The sequence below is a fragment of the Caretta caretta genome, chromosome 10 (assembly GCF_965140235.1).
Source record: "Caretta caretta isolate rCarCar2 chromosome 10, rCarCar1.hap1, whole genome shotgun sequence".
Taxonomy (NCBI): domain Eukaryota; kingdom Metazoa; phylum Chordata; order Testudines; family Cheloniidae; genus Caretta; species Caretta caretta.
In genome coordinates, this window is record NC_134215.1 from 1,424,862 (window position 1) to 1,449,574 (window position 24,713).

The 24,713-nt window shown below is 52.5% G+C and overlaps 1 protein-coding gene across 1 annotated transcript in view; it reads left to right on the forward strand.

Moving 5' to 3' along the window:
• Window positions 1-375: 375 nt before the first annotated feature.
• LOC142073469 (uncharacterized) overlaps window positions 376-24,713 on the forward strand; it is a 136,161-nt gene continuing 111,823 nt past the window's right edge. Inside the window, exon 1 of the mRNA XM_075133309.1 lies at window positions 376-1,541. Within this exon, the coding sequence (XP_074989410.1) occupies window positions 959-1,541 (583 nt within the window). The 5' untranslated portion in view covers window positions 376-958. The remainder of the gene's footprint in view (window positions 1,542-24,713) is intronic.

Genomic DNA, 24,713 nt, shown 5'->3' on the forward strand with positions numbered 1-24,713 from the left:
TCCCACCCCACTGTCCTGCTGGTAATAGCTTATCTAAAGTGATCACTCTCCTTACAACGTGTATGATAATCAAGTTGGGCCATTTCCAGCACAAATCCAGGTTTTCTCACCCTCCGCCCCCCCCCCCCCCCCACACACACACACACACAAACTCACTCTCCTGCTGGTAATAGCATGATATGTATGTATGATAATCAAGGTGGGCCATTTGATTATCATACACATTGTGAAGAGAGTTGTCACTTTGGATGGGCTATTACCAGCAGGAGAGTGAATTTGTGTGTGGGGGGTGGAGGGTGAGAAAACCTGGATTTGTGCTGGAAATGGCCCAACTTGATTATCATACACATTGTAAGGAGAGTGATCACTTTAGATAAGCTATTACCAGCAGGAGAGTGGGGTGGGGGGAGGTATTGTTTCATGGTCTCTGTGTATATAATGTCTTCTGCAGTTTCCACAGTATGCATCCGATGAAGTGAGCTGTAGCTCACCAAAGCTTATGCTCAAATAAATTGGTTAGTCTCTAAGGTGCCACAAGTCCTCCTTTTCTTTTTGCGAATACAGACTAACACGGCTGTTACTCTGAAACCTTACATCACAAAGCCCTGGTCTACACTAGGACTTTAGGTCGAATTTAGCAGCGTTAAATCGATTTAAACCTGCACCCGTCCACACAATGAAGCCCTTTATTTCGACTTAAAGGGCTCTTAAAATCGATTTCCTTACTCCACCCCTGACAAGTGGATTAGCGCTTAAATCGACGTTGCCGGCTCGAATTTGGGGTACTGTGGACACAATTCGATGTTATTGGCCTCCGGGAGCTATCCCAGAGTGCTCCATTCTGACCGCTCTGGACAGTGCTCTCAACTCAGATGCACTGGCCAGGTAGACAGGAAAAGAACCGCGAACTTTTGAATCTCATTTCCTGTTTGGCCAGCGTGGCAAGCTGCAGGTGACCATGCAGAGCTCATCAGCACAGGTGACCATGATGGAGTCCCAGAATCGCAAAAGAGCTCCAGCATGGACTGAACGGGAGGTACGGGATCTGATCGCTGTTTGGGGAGAGGAATCCGTGCTATCAGAACTCCGCTCCAGTTTTCGAAATGCCAAAACCTTTCTGAAAATCTCCCAGGGCATGAAGGACAGAGGCCATAACAGGGACCCGAAGCAGTGCCGCGTGAAACTGAAGGAGCTGAGGCAAGCCTACCAGAAAACCAGAGAGGCGAACAGCCGCTCTGGGTCAGAGCCCCAAACATGCCGCTTCTATGATGAGCTGCATGCCATTTTAGGGGGTTCAGCCACCACTACCCCAGCCGTGTTGTTTGACTCCTTCAATGGAGATGGAGGCAATACGGAAGTAGGTTTTGGGGACGAAGAAGATGATGATGAGGAGGAGGTTGTAGATAGCTCACAGCAAGCAAGTGGAGAAACCGGTTTTCCCGACAGCCAGGAACTGTTTCTCACCCTGGACCTGGAGCCAGTACCCCCCGAACCCACCCAAGGCTGCCTCCTGGACCCAGCAGGCGGAGAAGGGACCTCTGGTGAGTGTATCTTTTAAAATGCTATACATGGTTTAAAAGCAAGCATGTGAAAGGATTACTTTGCCCTGGCATTTGCGGTTCTCCTAGATGTAGTCCTAAAGCCTTTGCAAAAGGTTTCTGGGGAGGGCAGCCTTATTTCGTCCTTCATGGTAGGACACTTTACCACTCCAGGCCAGTAACACGTACTCGGGAATCACTGTAGAACAAAGCATTGCAGTGTATGTTTGCTGGCATTCAACCAAAATCTGTTCTTTATCTCTCTGTGTTATCCTCAGGAGAGTGAGATATAATTCATGGTCACCTGGTTGAAATAGAGTGCTTTTCTTCAGGGGACACTCAGAGGAGCCCATTCCTGCTGGGCTGTTTGCCTGTGGCTAAACAGAAATGTTCCCCGCTGTTAGCCACAGGGAGGGGAGAAGGTTGAGGGGGTAGTCACGCGGTGGGAGGAGGCAAAATGCGACCTTGTAACGAAAGCACATGTGCTATGTATGTAATGTTAACAGCAAGGTTTACCCTGAAAGAGTGTAGCGACTGTTTTATAAAATGTGTCTTTTTAAATACCGCTGTCCCTTTTTCTTTCTCCACCAGCTGCATGTGTTTCAATGATCACAGGATCTTCTCCTTCCCAGAGGCTAGTGAAGATTAGAAAGAAAAAAAAACGCACTCGCGATGAAATGTTCTCCAAGCTCATGCTGTCCTCCCACACTGACAGAGCACAGACGAATGCGTGGAGGCAAATAATGTCAGAGTGCAGGAAAGCACAAAATGACCGGGAGGAGAGGTGGAGGGCTGAAGAGAGTAAGTGGCGGGCTGAAGACAGGGCTGAAGCTCAAATGTGGCGGCAGCGTGATGAGAGGAGGCAGGATTCAATGCTGAGGCTGCTGCAGGACCAAACCAGTATGCTCCAGTGTATGGTTGAGCTGCAGCAAAGGCAGCTGGAGCACAGACTGCCACTGCTGCCCCTCTGTAACCAACCGCCCTCCTCCCCAAGTTCCATAGCCTCCACACCCAGACGCCCAAGAACGCGGTGGGGGGGCCTCCGGCCAACCAGCCACTCCACCACAGAGGATTGCCCAAAAAAAAGAAGGCTGTCATTCAATAAATTTTAAAGTTGTAAACTTTTAAAGTGCTGTGCTTAAAGTGCTGTGTGGCATTTTCCTTCCCTCCTCCACCACCCCTCCTGGGATACCTTGGTAGTCATCCCCCTATTTGTGTGATGAATGAATAACGAATGCATGACTGTGAAGCAGCAATGACTTTATTGCCTCTGCAAGCAATGATTAAAGGGAGGAGGGGAGGGTGGTTAGCTTACAGGGAAGTAGAGTGAACCAAGGGGCGGGGGGTTTCATCAAGGAGAAACAAACAGAACTTTCACACCGTAGCCTGGCCAGTCATGAAACTGGTTTTCAAAGCTTCTCTGATGCGTACCGCGCCCTCCTGTGCTCTTCTAACCGCCCTGGTGTCTGGCTGCGCGTAACCAGCAGCTAGGCGATTTGCCTCAACCTCCCACCCTGCCATAAACGTCTCCCCCTTACTCTCACAGATATTGTGGAGCACACAGCAAGCAGTAATAACAGTGGGAATATTGGTTTCGCTGAGGTCTAAGCGAGTCAATAAACTGCGCCAGCGCGCCTTTAAACGTCCAAATGCACATTCTACCACCATTCTGCACTTGCTCAGCCTGTAGTTGAACAGCTCCTGACCACTGTCCAGGCTGCCTGTGTACGGCTTCATGAGCCATGGCATTAAGGGGTAGGCTGGGTCCCCAAGGATACATATAGGCATTTCAACATCCCCAACAGTTATTTTCTGGTCTGGGAATAAAGTCCCTTCCTGCAGCTTTTGAAACAGACCAGAGTTCCTGAAGATGCGAGCATCATGCACCTTTCCCGGCCATCCCACGTTGATGTTGGTGAAACGTCCCTTGTGATCCACCAGAGCTTGCAGCACTATCGAAAAGTACCCCTTGCGGTTTATGTACTCGGCGGCTTGGTGCTCCGGTGCCAAGATAGGGATATGGGTTCCGTCTATAGCCCCACCACAGTTAGGGAATCCCATTGCAGCAAAGCCATCCACTATGACCTGCACATTTCCCAGGGTCACTACCCTTGATATCAGCAGATCTTTGATTGCGTGGGCTACTTGCATCACAGCAGCCCCCACAGTAGATTTGCCCACTCCAAATTGATTCCCAACTGACCGGTAGCTGTCTGGCGTTGCAAGCTTCCACAGGGCTATCGCCACTCGCTTCTCAACTGTGAGGGCTGCTCTCATCTTGGTATTCATGCGCTTCAGGGCAGGGGAAAGCAAGTCACAAAGTTCCATGAAAGTGCCCTTACGCATGCGAAAGTTTCGCAGCCACTGGGAATCGTCCCAGACCTGCAACACTATGCGGTCCCACCAGTCTGTGCTTGTTTCCCGAGCCCAGAATCGGCGTTCCACAGCATGAACCTGCCCCATTAGCACCATGATGCATGCATTGTCAGGGCCCATGCTTTCAGAGAAATCTGTGTCCATGTCCTGATCACTCACGGGACCGCGCTGACGTCGCCTCCTCGCCCGGTATCGCGTTGCCATGTTCTGGTGCTGCATATACTGCTGGATAATGCGTGTGGTGGTTAATGTGCTCCTAATTGCCAAAGTGAGCTGAGAGGCCTCCATGCTTGCCTTGGTATGGCGTCCGCACAGAAAAAAGGCGCGGAACGATTGTCTGCCGTTGCTCTGACGGAGGGAGGGGCGACTGACGACACAGCTTACAGGGTTGGCTTCAGGGAGCTAAAATCAACAAAGGGTGTGCCTGTACATCAAGGAGTATTTCAGGCAGGACTGCATGGAGGGTTCCAATAAGAAATGGTGCACCTAAGTTATCGTTGTTATTGGAACAAGGAGGTTAGCCTGGCCTCTGATTGATACATGGCTAGATTTACCTCGCTGCACCTTCTCTGTGAGTGACTGCAGTGTGATCTAGACAGGGGAGGAGGCAAATGAGTACAAAACAAATCTGGTCTATTTCTTGTTCTGACCCACTCCATCTATCTTTTACATCTTTGGCTGGCAGCAGACGGTGCAGAAGGACTGCATGCCATCCACATCTCATGGCTGCTCGGCAGAAGATGGTACAGTACGACTGCTAGCCATCTTCATCTCTTTCCTGCCTGGCATAAGATGGTACAATACGACTGCTAGCAATCCTCATCTCTTGCCTGCCTGGCAGAAGATGGTACAGTACGACTGCTAGCAGTCCGTATCGCCTGCCCGCTCACCATAAGACGGTTCAATAGGACTGACTGCAGGACTAAAGAGAATGACCTGGTCAAGTCACTCCAAATTTAGTCCCTGCGCCCATGTCTGCCCAGGCGCTCCCAGCCGACGTGGCCAGGAGCACCTCGGACACGACGAGGACGACTACCAATCATATTGCACCGTCTGCTGCCAGAAGGCAATGGGTTGCTGCTACTGTGCAGCAATGCCATACCGCGTCTGCCAGCACCCAGGAGACATAGGGTGACGGTTACCTGAGCTGGCTCCATGCTTGCTGTGGTATGGCGTCTGCACAGGTAACTCAGGAAAAAAGGCGCGAAATGATTGTCTGCCCTTGCTTTCACGGAGGGAGGGAGGGAACGGGGGCCTGACGACACGTACCCAGAACCACCCGCGACAATGTTTTAGCCCCATCAGAGTGCTCCATTGTGACTGCTCTGGACAGCACTCTCAGATGCCCGATTGTTTGCCATTGCTCTGACGCTGGGAGGGGCGCTTACAGGGTTGGCTTCAGGGAGCTAAAATCAACAAAGGGGGTGGCTTTACATCAAGGAGTATTTCAGGCAGGACTTCACGGAGGGTTCCAATAAGAAATGGTGCACCTAAGTTATTGTCCTTATTGGAACAAGAAGGTTAGCCTGGCCTCTGATTGATACATGGCTAGATTTACCTCGCTGCACCTTCTCTGTAAGTGATTGCAGTGTGATCTAGAAGAATGAGTCCCCTAGACAGGGGAGGGGGGGAAGCAAATGAGTACAAAACAAATCTGGTCTATTTCTTGTTTTGATCCACTCCATCTATCTTTTACATCTTTGGCTGGCAGCAGACGGTGCAGAAGGACTGCATGCCATCCACATCTCATGGCTGCTCGGCAGAAGATGGTACAGTATGACTGCTAGCAGTCCGTATTGCCTGCCTGCTCACCATAAGACGGTTCAATAGGACTGACTGCAGGACTAAAGAGAATGACCTGGTCAAGTCACTCCAAATTTAGTCCCTGCGCCCATGTCTGCCCAGGCTCTCCTGATCGACCTCACAGAGGCGACCAGGAGCACCTCGGACATGACGATGACGGCTACCAGTCATACTGTACCGTCTGCTGCCACAAGGCAAGGGGTTGCTGCTACTGTGTAGCAATGCCGTACCGCGTCTGCCAGCACCCAGGAGACATAGGGTGACGGTTACCTGAGCGGGCTCCATGCTTGCCATGGTATGGCGTCTGCACAGGTAACTCAGGAAAAAAGGCGCGAAATGATTGTCTGCCCTTGCTTTCACGGGGGGAGGGAGGGAACGGGGGGCTGACGATATGTACCCAGAACCACCCGCGACAATGTTTTAGCCCCATCAGGCATTGGGATCTCAACCCAGAATTCCAATGGGCAGCGGAGACTGCGGGAACTGTGGGATAGCTACCCACAGTGCAACGCTCCGGAAGTCGACGCTTGCCTCGGTACTGTGGAAGCGCTCCGCTGAGTTAATGCACTTAATGCACTTAGAGCATTTTCTGTGGGGACACACACACTCGAATATATAAAAATGATTTCTAAAAAACCGACTTCTATAAATTTGACCTAATTTCGTAGTGTAGACATACCCAAAGTCATTTGTCTGGGTGGCAAGACAGACTGGAGAGTCTCAGGGGCCTGTCTGTGACTCCCTGGTCAGCCAGGTGTTTTCATTTGTTACTGGCTTGGTGAAATCTAATTATAGAACACACCACCAGTTTGGGGTGTCTGCCCTGTTTCTGACAGTCTGCCCTGAGCCAGGCACTCACAACCGTGAGCCATTCCAGCCAGTGTGACAGAAAGTACACGTGGGACAGGGAGGTGCCCGTGGGAAAGACAGGTGGGGCCATGTCTGTTTTCTGAGAGTCTGCAACAATTTCCAGGGAACACCTAAGTGACAAACCTTGATTCTTTCCCAAAATCTCCTCAAAACCAAACCGCCTCCTGCTTTGTCATCGTATAATCCCCGTGTGCAAGGCCAGACGCAGAAACAGCCCCAAACTCGCTCAGTTTCCTGGTTTGCTGGAAACCGAGCCTGTTAACAGCATTGGGGTCCAAGTTAACTGCAGTTGAGTCTGAACTGAAATTCCACACCAGCAGCTCTGCCTCCTGTCCTCACAGCTGGGGCCTGGTCCCAACACAGCCGCAGTTTGGATCTGGAGTCAGCCACGTGCCTGACCATTACCATTGGCCCCTCGCTTAAAGCTCCCCAAAGCGTATGTTTGCATCGGTGGCCAGGGCCCAGAATGCTACATAGGGAGGAGGGAACAGACTCCATGTGTCCCGGGAGTCATTTGTCCTTAGCCATCCCGCCCCCAGGGTAGCAATGAGGAGGGGCTTGCACTGCAAAACCTGCCTGGCTAGCCAGAGCTGTATGCTGGGCTCCTGATTCCTGGCCCTCCAGCCTGGTGTCTACGGGTCGGGTAGACATCTCCCCCTCCCCATGCAACGCCCCTTCCCAGCTTTATTTCAGGCGTGCTTGGCTGTAATGGGGAGTGGCCAGTAGATGGCGCTGTTGGTCCACTTCACGGCCAGCCTGGGGCAAACCCCTGCTGAGCTGGGTGGTGCGGAGGGCCCAGATCCCCGCAGAGGGGGAGAGCGATGCCCTGTGTTTCCCAGGGACCGGGGGGAAGCTGAGGCCCAAGGACACTGAAGGGATTTCAAGGCATCGCTGAGCCCTAGGAAATGCACTAGGCACTTAGGTTCGAGGCTGGCCCATTGCTTTGAGCCCTGATGGCCTCCGACGTACCGGCCCCCTACCCCCCAGCACTTAGCCTGGAGCGGGTCTGACAGGCAGCAGCGGGCACACAGTGCCACATGCAGAGGGCTGGGCATGCACAGCCTCCGGAGGGATGACTTCCTCAGCCCCTGAAAAGCAGCCTCTTCTGGGGAGGGGCGCACCACGGCTGTGTAGCAGTGCAGCGGCCAGGACGGGACAAACGCCAGGCCCAATTGCAAATGCGCAGGGAACTGAAAGGCTGCCAGGACACTGGAGGCATGACCCCGACTGAGCCTTGGCCCCTGGGCTGTCAGTGGTGCCGAGAGGGACGTGTGGGGTGGGGCTGGACTCTTAGCTCACTGCCGCAAGCCCTGGGTTTCCCACGCGGAATCAGACCAGACAGGTCTCTTGCAGCTCCTTGGGCACCGAGCGATCCCCGAACGGCACAGGAAGGCCCTCAGCTTTCTCTCTCCTCAGAAGGCAGAGGAGCCGTTGCGGACAAAGGGCCCAAGCGTCCCACACAGGAGTGGGGCCCGCCCTGCCCCCGAGGAGAAGGTGCCCGGTGGGGACAGCCTGTCCTGGGAAGCCAACAGCCTTCTTTGAAGTAGCCTGGCTGCTTTGGGCACTGCCCTGGCTTCTCTGGGGCTTTCCCAGGCCAGGCCCTACCCAGCCACAGCCTGGCCTTGGGTTGGCACAAGGAACACGCTGCTCCGTGCTCTCCTCCTCACGAGCACCGGGGTGGGGAGAGGTAGCACGCGCCCCCCTTCGCTCACTGCCACACACACGCTGGCTGAGAAGCCCATGTGCTAGACCCCGGGGGTGACCGGCTCCCAAGCTGGAGTGTTGAACAGACCCATGGAGGGCAGGGGCTGTTGCCTGGCAGCGCGGGGACCCCACGGCGTGTGCAGCCGGGACTCTCCCCTGCACTAGCTTCTCATCCTGCTGCTCCTCGGGCAGTGGCTGTTCCCTTGCCCCAGGCTGGGCTGCCCAGGGTCCCTCTTCCCAGCCAGCGCCTGCATGACCAGGACAGGGCCCTGCAGAGAGGTCGTCGGGAATCCAGGCCCATCCTGCCCCTGCAATGCCTCTTGAGCTCCTCTCTCTCCTGCACTGGGGTTCCCAGCTCCCCCCAGTGCTGCCTCACCTGCCACTTTCAGCCACAAGCTGTTGACCCCTCCTCAGCGCACGAAGGCAGGACCAACCTCCGGTCCTCCAACCCCTGCCCTGCTCTTGCAGAGCTGAGGAGTCTGTGCCCCCCAACAGAGACCCCGCTCCACCTGGGCTGTTTGCTGGGCTGCCCCCAAACAAAGGCACTGGCCCCAGTTTTTTGAGCCCTGGAGCGAGTTCATGCTCTGCGCAATGGCTGGTCCCTCCTCCTCCCCCCAGAGGCCAGCCTGGCAGAAAATGCGCCCACCTCCCACTGCAATCAGGGAGCTGCTGCCTCTGGGGCCTTGCTGCGGATGAGGATTGCTGGTCCGGGAGCCCCAGCAGGCACCGACCAGGACCAGGGCCCTGCTGCGCTGGGCTCTGCAGACACCCAGTAAGAGGTGGGCCCCACCCCAGAGAGCTTGCTGTCCGACAGGAGAGGGGGTGGCACAGTGCAGGCAGCAATCACTCGGCTGGAGTGGGGCTGGGGCAGGGCACAAGCGATAGCCAGGCTGGGGTGAGGAGCCGGGGACACAGGGCTGCCTGTGCTGGGGCAGGAGAGAACTTCCTGCCCTCGCACTTTGCCTTGCTTTGTCTTGGGGCTGCAGTTTGTGTGAGTGAATTTCCTGGGGTTTGCTTTAGTCAGTGTGTTTGCCTAGTGATTGGCTGGGGTGAATGCCAGTCTGAGACAGCCTGGGGGTATTAACAGCTTGGGGGCATTGACACTGGATTGATTGCCAAATGTGCTGTGAGCCTGAAAGCTGCCTCCGGGCACTCACCACGCGATGGATGGAGCTGAGCAGTGCAGAATGGCACGGAACGGCTGGATGTTCTCATGGAGTCGGATGCTGTTTTCCAAGGTCTGGAGGGATCCCTCCTCCTCGCTCACAGGCTGGGGCTAGGCTGGGTGTCACTGCAGCCCTGGGCATGGCCCAGGAGAGGAGACTCACATTTGGGGCTGGGGTTGATGCTGATGCTTCTCCATGCACGATGCCCTCCTTTGGCTGCAGCTCTAACCATCCCGTCTGCACATTTCCTTCCGACTCCAGCCCTGCTCCGTGGCCTCACTTCCTGCGGCGCTTCTCAGAGAACGTCAGCCAGAGCCCTGATCGTAGCATGGGCTCTCCTGAGACACAGACACTGGCCTGTTCAGCATCAGCTGCTTATGGTGTGCACAGAAATTCCTTTCCAGCCTCCAGGCTCGGTCAACAGGGATTTTGCAGACAAAGCTCTAGGCCCTGCAAGCCACTGGGCTTTGTAGCCCAAGTTCCTGTCTCGTCCTGGGGTCCCCAGCATGCCACCGTCACAAACCTGAGCAGGAAAGTGCGTGAGCCCCTCAAAGGGGATCCAGCCCCTAGCCGCAGGGTCTGCTGGGTGCTGTGGGCCACACATAGGCTCCGACTCCGGCAACCCGCTTGGACAGGTGGCTGGCAAGAGGGTTAAGGTTGACCACATGTCACCTGTTGAGCTGTTTTGCTCTTGTTCACTTGGCATTCGTCCCTGGTCACTGCCTGGGGAGTCGCGGCTCCAGGGGAGAGTCCAGCGCTGGCCGCCCCACCCCACCTTTGGGCCCTGGGGTGCCTCGCGCCAGGACGTGGTAATGGAGGAGGAGGATTGCATAGAAGGGCAATCCGGGACATGCTCTGCAGCGCAGGCCAGCTGGTTCCTGCGAGAGATGGTAACTGTGAGCTGCTAAATAAGATCGATGGTCGCACAGGGACTGGAGTGACTGTGTGGCGGGGGGGGCTGCCGGCAGAGAGCCTCCGCCGAGGTCTTCATGTGTATTAATGAACAATCCATCAGCTGGGGCCCTGGCAGCAGGCAGTCGGGGCGGATCGTTCATTTAAACTTCATTACGGCTGCCAATACTCGGAGTCCCTGCTGCTCATTGGATTGGGAGGTAACGTGCGAATGCCCTTCCTTTGTTCCAGGCTCTGACTGCCAGGGCCGGCTGAGTTAGCCTGATGCAAGTTCATTGGGCTACTCCCTGAGCCAGGGCTCAGGCCGTAATGTGCCAGGCTGGCTTGGTGAGGAACCGGTTCTAAAATCCCAGATTTATTTCTCCTCCTGGCCTCTGATAACCTCCTGGCTTTAGAACACGTCCTCTGCTGCCCTGCACCTGCACCTCACATGCCCCAGAAACTGCTGTGTGAGATCGAGTACGATCTGTCCAGCTCCCTGTTAGTGCACTCCAACGCAGCCATCACCGCCGTGTCAGAGGGGTTGGAAGGTCTGATCCGAGGGGTCTCCATAGGAGAGACCCTACCCTGCATGCCCTGCCTGGGAGGGATGATCTGGTGGGGCATTCCCCATCCCTGATTCTAGTGATCCTGCTTCCTTTGCCTCGCTGCGAAGTCGCTGGGCCTAGAAATGGGCAGGCGGGTGTCTCTGGTTCTTCCTCCAGGCTCCCTCTCTGGGTCTGGGAACAGCAGGGTGAGCTGCTGCCCTCAGCCCTACCCTACAGGAAAGCCATGCTGCAAGAGAGACTAATGGGCTGGCTCCATGCTGGTTCTGTGCAGGTAGATCCTGCCGATGTTATCGGGTTGCACCAAATTGCTGTGTACATTTCGTTCATTAAGGAAAGGACCATGACTGTAAGACACTGATAGACTGTACATTGACTTCATGCTCCTTGAAAGGAAAGATGGGAGCATCGGGCTCTGTCACCCTCTCTGACCCTGCAACCCTCTCCCCTCTGAAGGAGCTCGGTCACAAGGCTCAGCATGCCGTGTTAGGCCAGGACACGGGTCAGTAGCTCCTGGCTCCCTTCAGACTCTGCACAGCTCTCCCACTGCCATGTCTGGCATTCGGCTTGGCACGAACACAGACGTTAACACAGATCACACCCTGGTGCTGCGAAGTACCTCACTGACATACCTCATTGATTTTGGTGGGGCTATTTGAGAAGTAAAACCCCACTTAACATGCGTAAGGCTTTTGGAAGCTGACTCTACCATCTTATACTTCCCTAGCGCCTTCCAGCAACGTTAAACCCAATACCCTGATTGAGATGTTATTTGCTGAACAATTAGATGAGCGATTCATGGCCAGTATCTTGTTCGTGAGTAGGGACAGTCTCTGAAATCTGAGTAGTGTTGGTTAGTTTTGATAGGACACACATACATGACCTGGTATGTTTCTATTCCAAGAATGACTGAGCCCAGAGCTTGGAATTAGGTTTCAGGTGGGGATGCTCTACCTTTATGTTGGAAAGTCACTTTCCACTAATATTAGTCAACATTCTTTCTAGAAGACTTGGCTGGATATGATATTAGAGAACAGGTTCTTCCCTTCCTTGTGCTCGCTGTGAGTGTTAAATCAAATCCCACTAGCTGTAGCAGGAATCGCTGGGATAACCCTGGGAAACAACACAGCAGGCATCAAACATAGACAACACAATTCTGGGGTTTCTCTTGCAACAAATACAGGTGCCGTCATTGTCAGGGAGTTCTCTCCACTTTGACTGAACATGTCCATCCTACGGGTTCATATTTTCTGATATTATCAAAACAAAAATCCTACTGTCTCAGAAAGTGTGAATCTCATAGACTTTAGGGCCAGAAGGGACCATCATGATCACCTAGTCTGAGCTCCTGCACATTGCAGGCCACAGAACCCCACCCACCCACTCCTGTAGATCTATAATCTTTGGCTGAGCTACTGAAGTCCTCAAAACTTGATTTAAAAGAGTTACAGATAATCTGCCATTTACACCAGTTCAGACCTGCAAGTGAGCTGTCCCCCACGCTTCAGAGGAAGGTGAAAAAAACCTCAAGGTCTCTGCCAATCTGACCTGGGGAGAAATTCCTTCCCAACCACTAATATGGCAAACAGTTTGACCCTGAGCATGTGGGCAAGACCCACCAGCCAGACACCTGGAAAAGGATTCTCTGCAGTAACTCGGAGCCTTCCTCATCTAGCGTCACATCTCCGGCCGTTGGAGCTATTTGCTCATAGCAGTTGCAGATGGGCCACATGCCATTGTAGGCAACCTCATCACAATGTCCCCTCCATAAACTTAGCAAGCTCAGTCTTGAAAAAATTAGGGTTTGTTCCCGAACTTCACTCCTCTGATGGTTAGAAACCTTCGCCTAATTTCAAGCCTAAACTTCCTGATGGCCAGTTTATATCCATTTGTTCTTGTGTCCACATTGGTACTGAGCTTAAATAATTCCTCTCCCTCTCTGGTATTTATCCCTCTGATATATTTGTAGAGAGCAAACATATCTCCCCTCAGCCTTTGTTTGTTTGGGCTAAACAAGCCAAGTTCCTTAAGTCTCCTTTCATAAGGTAGATTCTCCATTCCTCTGATCATCCTAGTAGCCCTTCTCTGCACCTGTTCCAGTTTGAATACATCCTTCTGAAATGGGAGACCAGAATTGCAGACAATATTCCAGATGAGGTCTCACCAGTCCCTTGTATAATGGTACTAACACCTCTCTGTCTCTACTGGTAATACCTCGCCTGATGCATCCTACGATTGCATTAGCCTTTTTCACAGCTGCATCACTTTGGCGGCTCACAGTCATCCTGTGATCAACCAATACACCCAGGTCTTTCTCCTCCTCTGTCGTTTCCCACTGATATGTCCCCAGCATATAGCAAAAATTCTTGTTGTTAGTTCTTAAGTGCACCTTGCACTTTGCACTGTTAAATTTCTTCCCATTTCTATGACTCCAGTTTTCAAGATCTTACAAATCTTCTTGTATCACATTTCGGTCCTCCTCTGTATTGGCAATACCTCCCAACTTTGTGTTATCCGCAAATTTTATTAGCACACTCCCACTTTTTGTGCCAAGTTGGTCCCAAGACTGATCCCTGAGGAACTCCACTGGTAACCTCCCTCCAGCCCGACAGGTCACCTTTCGGTAGGACCCTCTGTAGTCTCCCCTTTGACCAGTTCCTTATCCACCTTTCATTTCTCTTATTAATCCCCATCTTCTCCAATTTAACTAATAATTTCCCATGTGGAACTGTATCAAATGTCTTAGTGAAATCCAGGTAGATTAGATCTATGGCATTTGCTTTGTCTAGAAAATTAGTTCTTTTAAGAGATCAGGTTGGTCTGGCACAATCTACCTTCCGTAAAGCCATGTTGTATTCTATCCTAATTCCATTATGCATCTTTGTTTGTCAAACATGAGTTTACAGGGAAATGGCCACTTCCAGCAATCATGTGCTGGGGGACAGATCAAACACTAGGCTTTGGAAAGCTAGCTCTCATGCCCCAGTGGTCACTACAGTCAAAGGCCAGAAGAAGTCACCGGATCATCTCGTCTGATCTCCTGTAGGTCACAGGCCACTAGCATGCCCCCACACCAGCACACTAAGCCCAACAACAGAAATTAGACCGAAGTATCACAGCCCATGGGAGACCAGACTGATGTGCCACGAACAGGAGGGACTGTGGTGCGCACAAAGGAAGGGAAATTATTACGTGAGATACACCCAGACGATCCTGACAAGTGACCTGCACCCATCCGGTGCAAAGGAAGGCCAAGGAACCCCAAGGTCATTGCCAGTCCGACCAGGGGGAAATTCCTTCCTGACCCCACCTATGCTGAGGAGCATGTGAGCAAGAACCAGGCAGCCCAGGACCCAAGAGAGTGACTGCTCAGTGCCAGGTCAGCATGCTGGCCACCCCAGCCCATGTCCCATGTCCAGCCACGACCATCCCTGATGCTTCAAAAGAAGGAGACAAAAAACAAAATACAAGATACATTGAGGAGAAACATCCCGTCAGTGATGGCCTGACACGCCGAAGCATGAGATTTTAGGAACATAAGACAGCTAAGAAAGGTACAATGGGGGGCTCTCTACCTAGGAGCTGATGCTGCTCCCTCCATTCCTTAATTAATCACCGTTAATGAACCGGGGAAGGATTTGAGCACCTGCTGCCCGATGGGCAATGAGTTGTGCAGTCAGGCCATGCCTACACGCGCGAGCTTACAGTAGCACGGCTGTCCCGATGCAGCTGCGCCGCTGTCAGATCGCTGGTGCACCGCCTCCCAGGAGCGGCAGGAGCGGCTCCCGCCCATGTCGCGCTGTCGGTGAAACGTGTGTTGCTCAGAGGGGTGGTTTCTTCCCACCCCAAGTGATGTAAGTTCTGCCGACAAACGTGGTCGTGTGGACACCGCCTTACGGTGGCTACAGTGACCACACGAACAATCTGCTGGCCTGGACCAGAACCACGGACCACCACCAGCCCAGCATTGCAAAGCAGCAAGAGCCAAACGGGGCCGTTGCAAGCGAGGTCGGGTAGGGAACACACTGCTGAGTCCACGGTGATGTCGGTGGCCATCCATGGTGGTGATCTTGCTGATGCAGGGAGGCATGTGGTTCGTGGGGGGAAGCTCACTAAGGACTGGCCCCCTGTGAAAAGTGGCTCAGGTGTCACTAAGAGCCCCGTACGGGAGATCCTGGAGGCAGGGCGGGGCGGGGCACCCACCTAGGGCTTACAGAAAGAGGAGGGAGCATAGGTGAGGAATGAAACAAGCCGCAGGAGTGCAGGGCACAAGCCAGCCCGCCCCAGGGATGGGGACAGGCCAGGTCAGGAGCGAGATGGGATGGAGGGGCAGGAGTGGGGGCCATGTGCTGTGCAGGGCCCATTGTGCTGAACTAACTGTTGCCCCTGCTGCCCCAGGGCTAGACCGCATAGGAGAGGGTTTGGCTGGAGATGCTGATGCCTCGAGCGGTCCCAGATGCTGGAGCGGACATGGCTTGCGCCACCCAGGGGGAACAATGGAGCAAGACCTCTCTAGCAGAGGCCATCGTGCTATGAGCCTTTACATTTCCCAGCCTCCCTTAGTCTTGGGCGCAATCCTGGATGGGTGTGAGTGTCCCTGGCACCCAGTGAGCCCCAGCCTCTCTCTCCTGGGTGCACCAGCACCTGCCGCCCAGCACGCGGGAACGTCTGGCTCCTGGTCACAACGCTGGCAGGGATCCCGCCAATGTTCCCAGCCACACAGTTCGTGTGAGCATCTCCGAGGGAGCCCTGGGGGCCGCAGGACTCTGCTGAGCCCTGTGCTGCGTAGCTGAGCGTGGGCTTGGTTGGGGAGATCCACATTGTCCCTGCAGATTAGTCAATCGAAACCCCACTTAATCACCTTCTCTACAGCTTGTTACTTGTCCTGCAAAAAGCCATTTAAAAATCAAATCTTGCTGGAATAGTAACAAAACCATGGCTGCATGGCTATTGTCCCTGGCCTGTTTAACGATTGTCGCCCACTGTATCAATGTGGTGTTGTTTCTCCCGTGGCCGAGGAAGGGCTGGAGGCTGTGATTGTGACCGGGCCCTTCTCCTCTCGCGGGCGGCCTGTCTCTGCTCCCAGCAGGACGTTCGTTGGGTTCTCTGGTGCTTATTGCATTTGCCATTTTAATATCAGAGCTGGGCCGACATCAGGTGATTCCATGGTGGAACTAACCAGCTCACTTCGGCCCAGTGGTCCAGGAGGGACGAGTTCGCTCACAACCAGTGCGTTGGGCTGCCTGGCTGCTGTGTGTTTGGTACAGAGGCTGCCAGGTTTGGGTTGCTGGGTATGATACCTGGGTGTCCTTGGGCACTGGGAGGAGGCCTGTTGCTAGGCCTGGTCTCTCCGGGTAAAGAGGGTCCTGCCCACTCTCTGAAATGAGAGAACAGTCATTTTGTTCCACACGTGACCTGGAGCTGCTGCAGCCCAGAGGCTCTGAGCCGTGACTGCCCCAGTGCTCTATCCCTTCGCCAGCCCTTAATCCATCCGATGGGCGGTGTGATGGCCTGGGGGGTAAGCGAGGACTCTGAGGAGGAATGTGAAGGAGGGGAGGACACCTGCCTGAAAGTCAGGAGGCCACCCCAGGCACACTGAGGCTGAAGGCAAGGGGAGTTTGCAGCCAGCATGGATGGGGACTGGGTGGCGAGGTGTCAGGGCAGCAGGAAGAAAGACGAGCGTGGCTTTGTGGACAGACTGGAGGGGAACTAGGGGAGGGTCGCAGATCAGGGATGAAGCTTTGGGCCCAGTGCCAGTGACTGGAACTAGCTGAAGCTCTGGCTGCTGGCAGGGGGGATAGAAGGCTGTGGGGTGTGTTGCAATGGAAGCATGTGACCCGCCAGGAACCTTTTGGTGCCACCTGGCAGAGGGCACAGGAGGTGAATTACATTTTTCTATACAAAAAAAGAAAAGGAGTACTTGTGGCACCTTAGAGACTAACCAATTTATTTGAGCATAAGCTTTCGTGAGCTACAGTGAGCTGCAAACTCCCCTTGCCTTCAATCCTGAAGCACTTACATGAGAGGAAAGTGATCAGGAACAGTCAGCATGGATTCACCAAGGGAAGGTCATGCCTGACTAATCTAATCACCTTCTATGATGAGATTACTGGTTCTGTGGATGAAGGGAAAGCAGTGGATGTATTGTTTCTTGACTTTAGCAAAGCTTTTGACATGGTCTCCCACAGTATTCTTGTCAGCAAGTTAAAGAAGTATGGGCTGGATGAATGCACTATAAGGTGGGTAGAAAGTTGGCTAGATTGTCGGGCTCAACGGGTAGTGATCAATGGCTCCATGTCTAGTTGGCAGCCGGTGTCAAGTGGAGTGCCCCAGGGGTCGGTCCTGGGGCCGGTTTTGTTCAATATCTTCATAAATGATCTGGAGGATGGTGTGGATTGCACTCTCAGCAAATTTGCAGATGATACTAAACTGGGAGGAGTGGTAGATACGCTGGAGGGCAGGAATAGGATACAGAGGGACCTAGACAAATTGGAGGATTGGGCCAAAAGAAATCTGATGAGGTTCAATAAGGATAAGTGCAGAGTCCTGCACTTAGGACGGAAGAACCCAATGCACAGCTACAGACTAGGGACCGAATGGCTGGGCAGCAGTTCTGCGGAAAAGGACCTAGGGGTGACAGTGGACAAGAAGCTGGATATGAGTCAGCAGTGTGCCCTTGTTGCCAAAAAGGCCAATGGCATTTTGGAATGTATAAGTAGGGGCATAGCGAGCAGATCGAGGGACGTGATCGTCCCCCTCTATTCGACATTGGTGAGGCCTCATCTGGAGTACTGTGTCCAGTTTTGGGCCCCACACTACAAGAAGGATGTGGATAAATTGGAGAGAATCCAGCGAAGGGCAACAAAAATGATTAGGGGTCTGGAACACATGACTTATGAGGAGAGGCTGAGGGAACTGGGATTGTTTAGTCTGCAGAAGAGAAGAATGAGGGGGGATTTGATAGCTGCTTTCAACTACCTGAGAGGTGGTTCCAGAGAGGATGATTCTAGACTATTCTCAGTGGTAGAAGAGGACAGGACAAAGAGTAATGGTCTCAAGTTGCAGTGGGGGAGGTTTAGGTTGGATATTAGGAAAAACTTTTTCACTAGGAGGGTGGTGAAACACTGGAATGCGTTACCTAGGGAGGTGGTAGAATCTCCTTCCTTAGAAGTTTTTAAGGTCAGGCTTGACAAAGCCCTGGGTGGGATGATTTAATTGGGGATCGGTCCTGCTTTGAGCAGGGTGTTGGACTAGATGACCTCCTGAGGTCCCTTCCAACCCAGATATTCTATGATTCTATGATTCTATGAATTGAGCTTTAGAGGGATCCCCTGGGTCGGATGTGTGCACAATAATTAACTATGGGGGGCATGTGAGGTCTCTGCTGCGACCCAGTAGCAACGGGTCATTGTAATCAGTGGGGAACGTCTGTATGGATGTTTAAGGAGTTAGGTTTCTGTACTGAACATTAGATTCCTAAGGCAGGAGCCCAAGGATGATGTGTCTAAGGCAGGCTCCTTTCTAGCGGGAGGTGCCAGACGCTGCTCTCTCTGTCTGGTCACGTGTGTACTGGGCATTGTGTCTCCTTGTGGAGGCCAGTTTGCACACTGAGCCAAATGTTAATACAGAGATGGCAAAATCCTCAAGAGAGGAAATTTACAGGAAGAAAGAAGCAGCAGAAGGGGATCCTGTTTACAAGTAAAGACAATGGAGTGATGGGGGATATCTGGGGGTGCCAGGGAACTCGGCTCTTTCACCGAGGAGGCAAGCTGACAGCGTGCATTGTCTCATGAACAGAAGATCTTAGCCAAGCATGGCTGTACAATGGTGGAAGGGCTTTGGAGGAGCATTGCTCTACAAGTCAGGAAAGTATCTAATTCAGTAAGTGTAGGTCTCAGAATGCATGTCGTGATTTTATTTTCTATGTAACCAGTAGTTTCCAATACTCCCACTTGCTATCACTCGAACCTCTACGCTTTGTTACATACATAAACTTGTGCTTGTCATCACGATAAACACGTCTTATTGCTGTGTGTTGAGTGGAGCGGTGAGCTGAGGTGGAGCTGGTACGCTGGGTGTCCTGCTTCTGTGGGAGCAGCAAATCTGTGAATACTACGAGTGGCCATCAGACCCAGGGCTGAACACCCCAGCGGGACGCCCAGAAGGCTCAGAGGGTTGGTTGTGCCAATCACTAACCTGCAGAGGGACTGCAGGACCTGCGAGGTCTGGCAGACAGGGCTTGTGTTGCCCACGGCTGGTGGAGTTGGGAAGCTGCCCCCCACCCCCGGAGGGCACATACAAGGCTTCCCCTCGCTAAGAGCAGGTAGTATGGAGGGGTCTCACAGCCCTGGACACCCTAGTGAGGCAATGCTGCACCTCTGTGCTTACAGCCCTGTCACTTACCCAGGGAGTGAGCAATGGACTGAAATCAAGGCTGGCGGGCAGTTGGAGGGCACTGGACAGCACATGCAGGTACCTTTTCCATGCCCCCAGGAAACTGAAACCCCAGGGGTCCCTCCCGCACACCCCTCACCCAGCCTCCCATCCCACAGGAGAGACTCCTGCAGGAAGCTTTTCCTTGTCATTTACCCAATATATTGAGCAGCTAATATTTAAAAAATAGCTTGTATTCTTCTCCCAAAGATTTCTGAAGGCCTGGGTGACAAAGACTTATTTCATAATCAATAGCTGTTAGCACCATGTTCGGCCCATAATTCATGCTCAATATTTTGTCCATCAATCATCAATTTAGAACCTTCATCAGTCAGAGCTGCTGGGATATTATGTCCTGCCTCAGCACTAAAGAATTCCCTGAAATCCCCTTCTCCAGAATTGCTGCGACCCCACCCACACCATGGGGAAGAGAGGACAGAGCCTGGAACCCCAGCGGCTGTGCTATGGGGCTGCCTCCCTACAGCTGGCTACAAATTCACCAGGAATGACAGCCGATGGGTTCAGCCGTTTTCCCTACAAATGGAATATCTGCCAACAGCTCCCCGTTTCCTCGGCTACGTTCACTCTGGGTTGATCACGAACGTTCAAAATTCCAGTTAGGTTGGGGCTGGGAAGTGGCACAGTGCTTCAGCTGTTCTTGGGCTGTGGGAGAGTGCAGGCATTTCCAGCACAAACAGGTTAACTTGCTTCTCCTGACTACTCACCGGCTTGAGTGAAAATCACTATAGCCTCTGGGAGGACTCATGCTCAGAAACGTCAGTCATGTGAACGCTCACAGACTGCAGCACCCAAGAGGCACTCTTTGGGCACGGACTGTCTTTTTGTTCTGTGTTTGTACAGCACTGTGCATAATGGGGTCATGCTCCATGTCTGGGGCTCCTAGGTGCTACAGATAATAATGAGGGCCAAAGCCTGCCACTGTGCTGCCTTCTAGATCATCATCTCCCACCCAAGTATGGACCAGACCTAACCCTTGTTAGCTGCCGAGGGGCGGTGTATTGCTTTGCCTGCCTCAGCACTTTATAGCATATCTCGAATGTTCATTTGCTCTGAGTGAGCTCCAGAAAACAAACATTTTTCCAAGCTCTTGAGGCTTTGATAGTAGGTGTGAAAGCATACAGGAGACACGAGGCAGGGGAGGTAATATCTGTTATTGGATCAGCTTCTGTTGCTGGAAGAGACAAGCTTTCGAGCTACATGGAGCTCTTCTTCAGCTCTGGAAAAGGTAATCAGAGCATCACAGGTAAATACGAGGTGGGACAGACTGTTAAGCACATGTTGCAAGAAACCACTTAAAGTGGACAGTCAACATCTCTCCAGTCATAGGGCAAAGGAGGGTTTTGTAGGTTACAAATTGTTATAATGAGCTATAAAACAGTTTTCAGAGTAACAGCTATGTTAGTCTGTATTCGCAAAAAGAAAAGGAGGACTTGTGGCACCTTAGAGACTAACCAATTTATTTGAGCATGAGCTTTCGTGAGCTACAGCTTGTCTTCTGCAGTTTCCACAGTATGCATCCGATGAAGTGAGCTGTAGCTCATGAAAGCTTATGCTCAAATAAATTGGTTAGTCTCTAAGATGCCACAAGTACTCCTTTTCTTTCTATAAAACAGTGGCTCTCAACCTTTCCAGACTCTGTACCCCTTTCAGGAGTCTGATTGGTCTTATGTACCTTAAGTTTCACCTCATATAAAAACCGCTTGCTTACAAAATCAGACACAAAAATACAGAAGTGTCACAACAAACTGTTACGGAAACATGGCTGACTTTCTCATTTTTACCCTATAATTATAAAATAAATCCATTGGAATATCAATATTGTCCTGACATGTCAGTGAACAGTCGATAGAGCCGTATAAACAAGTCACCGTCTGGATGAAATTTTAGTTTTTACTGACTTCACTAGCGCTTTTTATGTAGCCTGTTGTAAAACTACACAAATGTCAAGATGATTTGATGTATCCCCTGGAAGACCTCTGCGTACCCCCGGGGGTACACGTACCTCTGGTTGACAACCACTGCCATAAAACGCTATTGAGTCTGTGGTTTTTAGAGTCCAGTAGGGTCATGAATTTAAGCTCCCAGGCTCATCTTGAGAAGGTGTTGTGCAGGTTTCCTTTGAGGCTGAGGACTGAGAGGTCAGACATGGAGCGATCCCTTTGTGAAGAGTGTTCACCCCCAGGTGATAGGGTGTGTTGTCTATTACCATCTTTCTGTGTGAATTCATTCCAGAGTATAGGGATTGTCTGGTTTCTCCCACATAGCTGCTGTTGGGATGAGGTACCCCACATGTTGAGATAGGGCCCCTGGATCTTGAAAGGTGGGTTGTGTGGGGTATTGGTCATCGTAGCAGTGGAGATGTGTCTGCAGGTTTTGCATCTGTTGTTACGGCAGGGTATGGTGCCACTTTGAGTCGAAGGCTCCTTGTCTGTGGGGAGCTTGTGTCTGGTGATGAGCTTGGAGAGGTTGGGGGTGGTTTGAAGGTTGGAAGAGGGGGTTCAGGAACGACTTCTTTCAGGATGGGGTCCCCATGGAGTGAGGGTTGTAGTTGTTGGATGACATCCCGGAAGGAAACCGGCAGGACAGAGCCTCGCGCCGCTCCCCAGAGGAGAGAGAGACACTGCCATGGGGCAGGCAGAGAGAGGGACGCGGGCTCCTGCCATTGTGCACAGGGAGCCACACCATTAGCGGGAGCAGGAGCCTTGGGGGGGGCACAAGGGAGGGGCTGGGCAGCTGCACGGCAACTGCCAGGAGTTTGAAGTGATGCAGCCACGGGAGGGAAGGATCATATAGGCAATGAGACTGAGCGTAAGGCTGGGGAAAGGGGCGCTGGCTCTAGGGCCGTGCCAATGGCAGCTCCCCACACATCTGGCCCCGCTCGGGAGGGATCCCCCTTGCCTGGGGGAAGAGGCCCCTCTCTCTCCAGGAACAGTTCACTCCTCGGCCTCTCCGCCAAGGCTGCCGTCAAGAGAGATGACAAGGCCTGTTGTGCGGGGGGGGACACGTCCGCCGGGAGCCACCAACTCCTTCAGCCCAGGCCAGCATCAGTCGCGGTCTGCAGCCGCTCCCCAGCCAGGCGGGTCAGTCCCTGTGGCCGTGGTCCATCAGCCCTGCCCCGTGGGAGAACCTCGCTGCCCCTCAGGAGGGCGGGCTGGAGGTGAAACGCCCAGAAAGGGCCCCTCTCCCGCTGATTAGGGATAAATGGAGAGCTGGGACGTGTCAGTCCTCCCCCGGCGTCCCTGCCAATCTCCGCCTGATTCTGCAGAGGCCTCTGCGACAGCTGATTAGCTCTCTTCTCTCTGTGGGCTCCTGGACGGCTCCTCACGGCGCCTGTTACCCCAGTGGGATTCGCTCTCTGGTGGGTGACGCAGCTCCTGGGTCGGCGCCGGCTGGCCCAACCTTCCAGCTGTTGTTGCCCTGGCAGGGTGAGAGGCTGGTATCCGGTCTGTCTGTCTCCCCCGCCTCCGTTCTGTAATAAATTATTCATGTGTAGGCCTATACATGGCTGCTAGATCTCACTGAGAGAGATCCCTCCCTGGACCTACATCATCATAGCCTCCCTCCATCCACCCCCAACACCTTATCGTCAGTATGAAACCCCCTGTGAAAGGTGCAGGAGAGCAGGACTGTGGGGAGACCCCCTGGGCCCCACACCCTTTGCATGTGTTTGCATCACAGATTCTGCATGGGTGCTGGAGTGGGGGCACCAGAGGGGTGTCCCTGCCCAGCTCTGCACATGCATGCCCAGACGTACAGAGGCATATGTACCTATGTTTGTCCGGCACAGGGCTGAGTGGAGGTGTGCGCTCCCTTCCCAGACACACTCTCATACCCTGATTCTCCTCCCTTTTCTGCATCCCAAAATCCTGCCCACCCCTGCAGGGCCACAGAGCATCGATGCCCCCCCAGACTGTCCTGTCTTGAGCTCCTGTAACAGCTGTGTATGATATGTAGAACAGACTGCCCTGGGAAGTGACAGCAGCCTCAGCAGACAAGTCGAAACACTAAAACATTTCCTGTAGGGAGCCTTCCTGGGCTGAGCTGGGACGGGGCTGGGCCCCCTGTCTTACAGTCAAGCATTTTCCATCCCTGGTGCCTGGGATTAAGTGGGAGGTTTTGTCTTTTTCTTCTAATATTTGTATAATACAATAATAAATTATTCATTCCTTCACGCCCCACATCCTCTGGGCACCTAACAAAACAGAACTAAAAACAGAATTTAGCATAAGCCCAGTGATCAAGAATGTTTCCAGACGGCGCTGTATTACCTTTGGTTTACTGGATTCGTGATAACAATGCTTAGAGGGACCGATTGCTTTAAACAAGAAAACAGCTGCACACGGCTTTTACGCTGAGCTGCTCTCTCAATACATACCCGCGGGCTGGATGGGTATTTTCCGAGATGAGTCGACTATGGAGAAACGAGCTTTCTACGTTTACCTGAATTGCTCTGGATATTTAATGAGAACAGTAACTTCTGACTCCAGGGGTCAACCAGGGAGTCTGTGCGGTCCACTAATCAGCACAGACACGGGATAACAAGGCTGTTCCGGAACAGACATGAACGGCCTTTAATAGAATTAAAAACTGGAGTGATTTCAAACTCCTGTTACAGTCTCCCTCATCACTCTTGATTTTCCAAGCAATTTTCATGCAAAATGAGATGAAAACTTTCCCCTCCCTCCCCCTCCAATAATGGATTTTAAATGAAGGCCCCATTCACAATAGTGATGGCTAATGAGGAAAGCTGCTTATTAAGCCTAAATAAGAGAACCTGTGACTGACAATTTCATTAAGAGAAATTGATTAACTCTAACCAACTACGCGTATTACTCTTTCCAATGTTTTCTGTGCTAAGTATTTCAAGGATTCTCTCCCACAGAGTGAGCACATCCTTTCTGATTGATTAACAAGGGGGAATCCAGGACCCATATAAATGAATCATGCTCTCCAAACCGTTCCGCCGTCTTCTTTACATCATGCAGATTTCTTGGAAGAAAACAAAATTCAACCCCCAACGAGCCATTAGCCATCACAGTGCAGACAGGGCCATGTGCCTGGCATGGCTACTGGAGCAGTGCACAAGACAGCAGGGGCCGGAAGGAAGGGCTACCCCTTGGGCTGCTTCTAGGAAAAGGAGAATCTCTCTGGAGGTTAATTAAACACAATTGGCAGCTCATTTCATGTCCAGCCATCTCCATTTCATAGGGTGCTCTGCAAAAGTGTCTACCCTTAAAAACTTTATGTCCTGTGAAACGTTTAGAATTACCAGGAAGCAGGCCAATGTAAACATTCCTTCAGACATCACAGGATGCGGACAGAGATAATCAAGGACACGATTACAA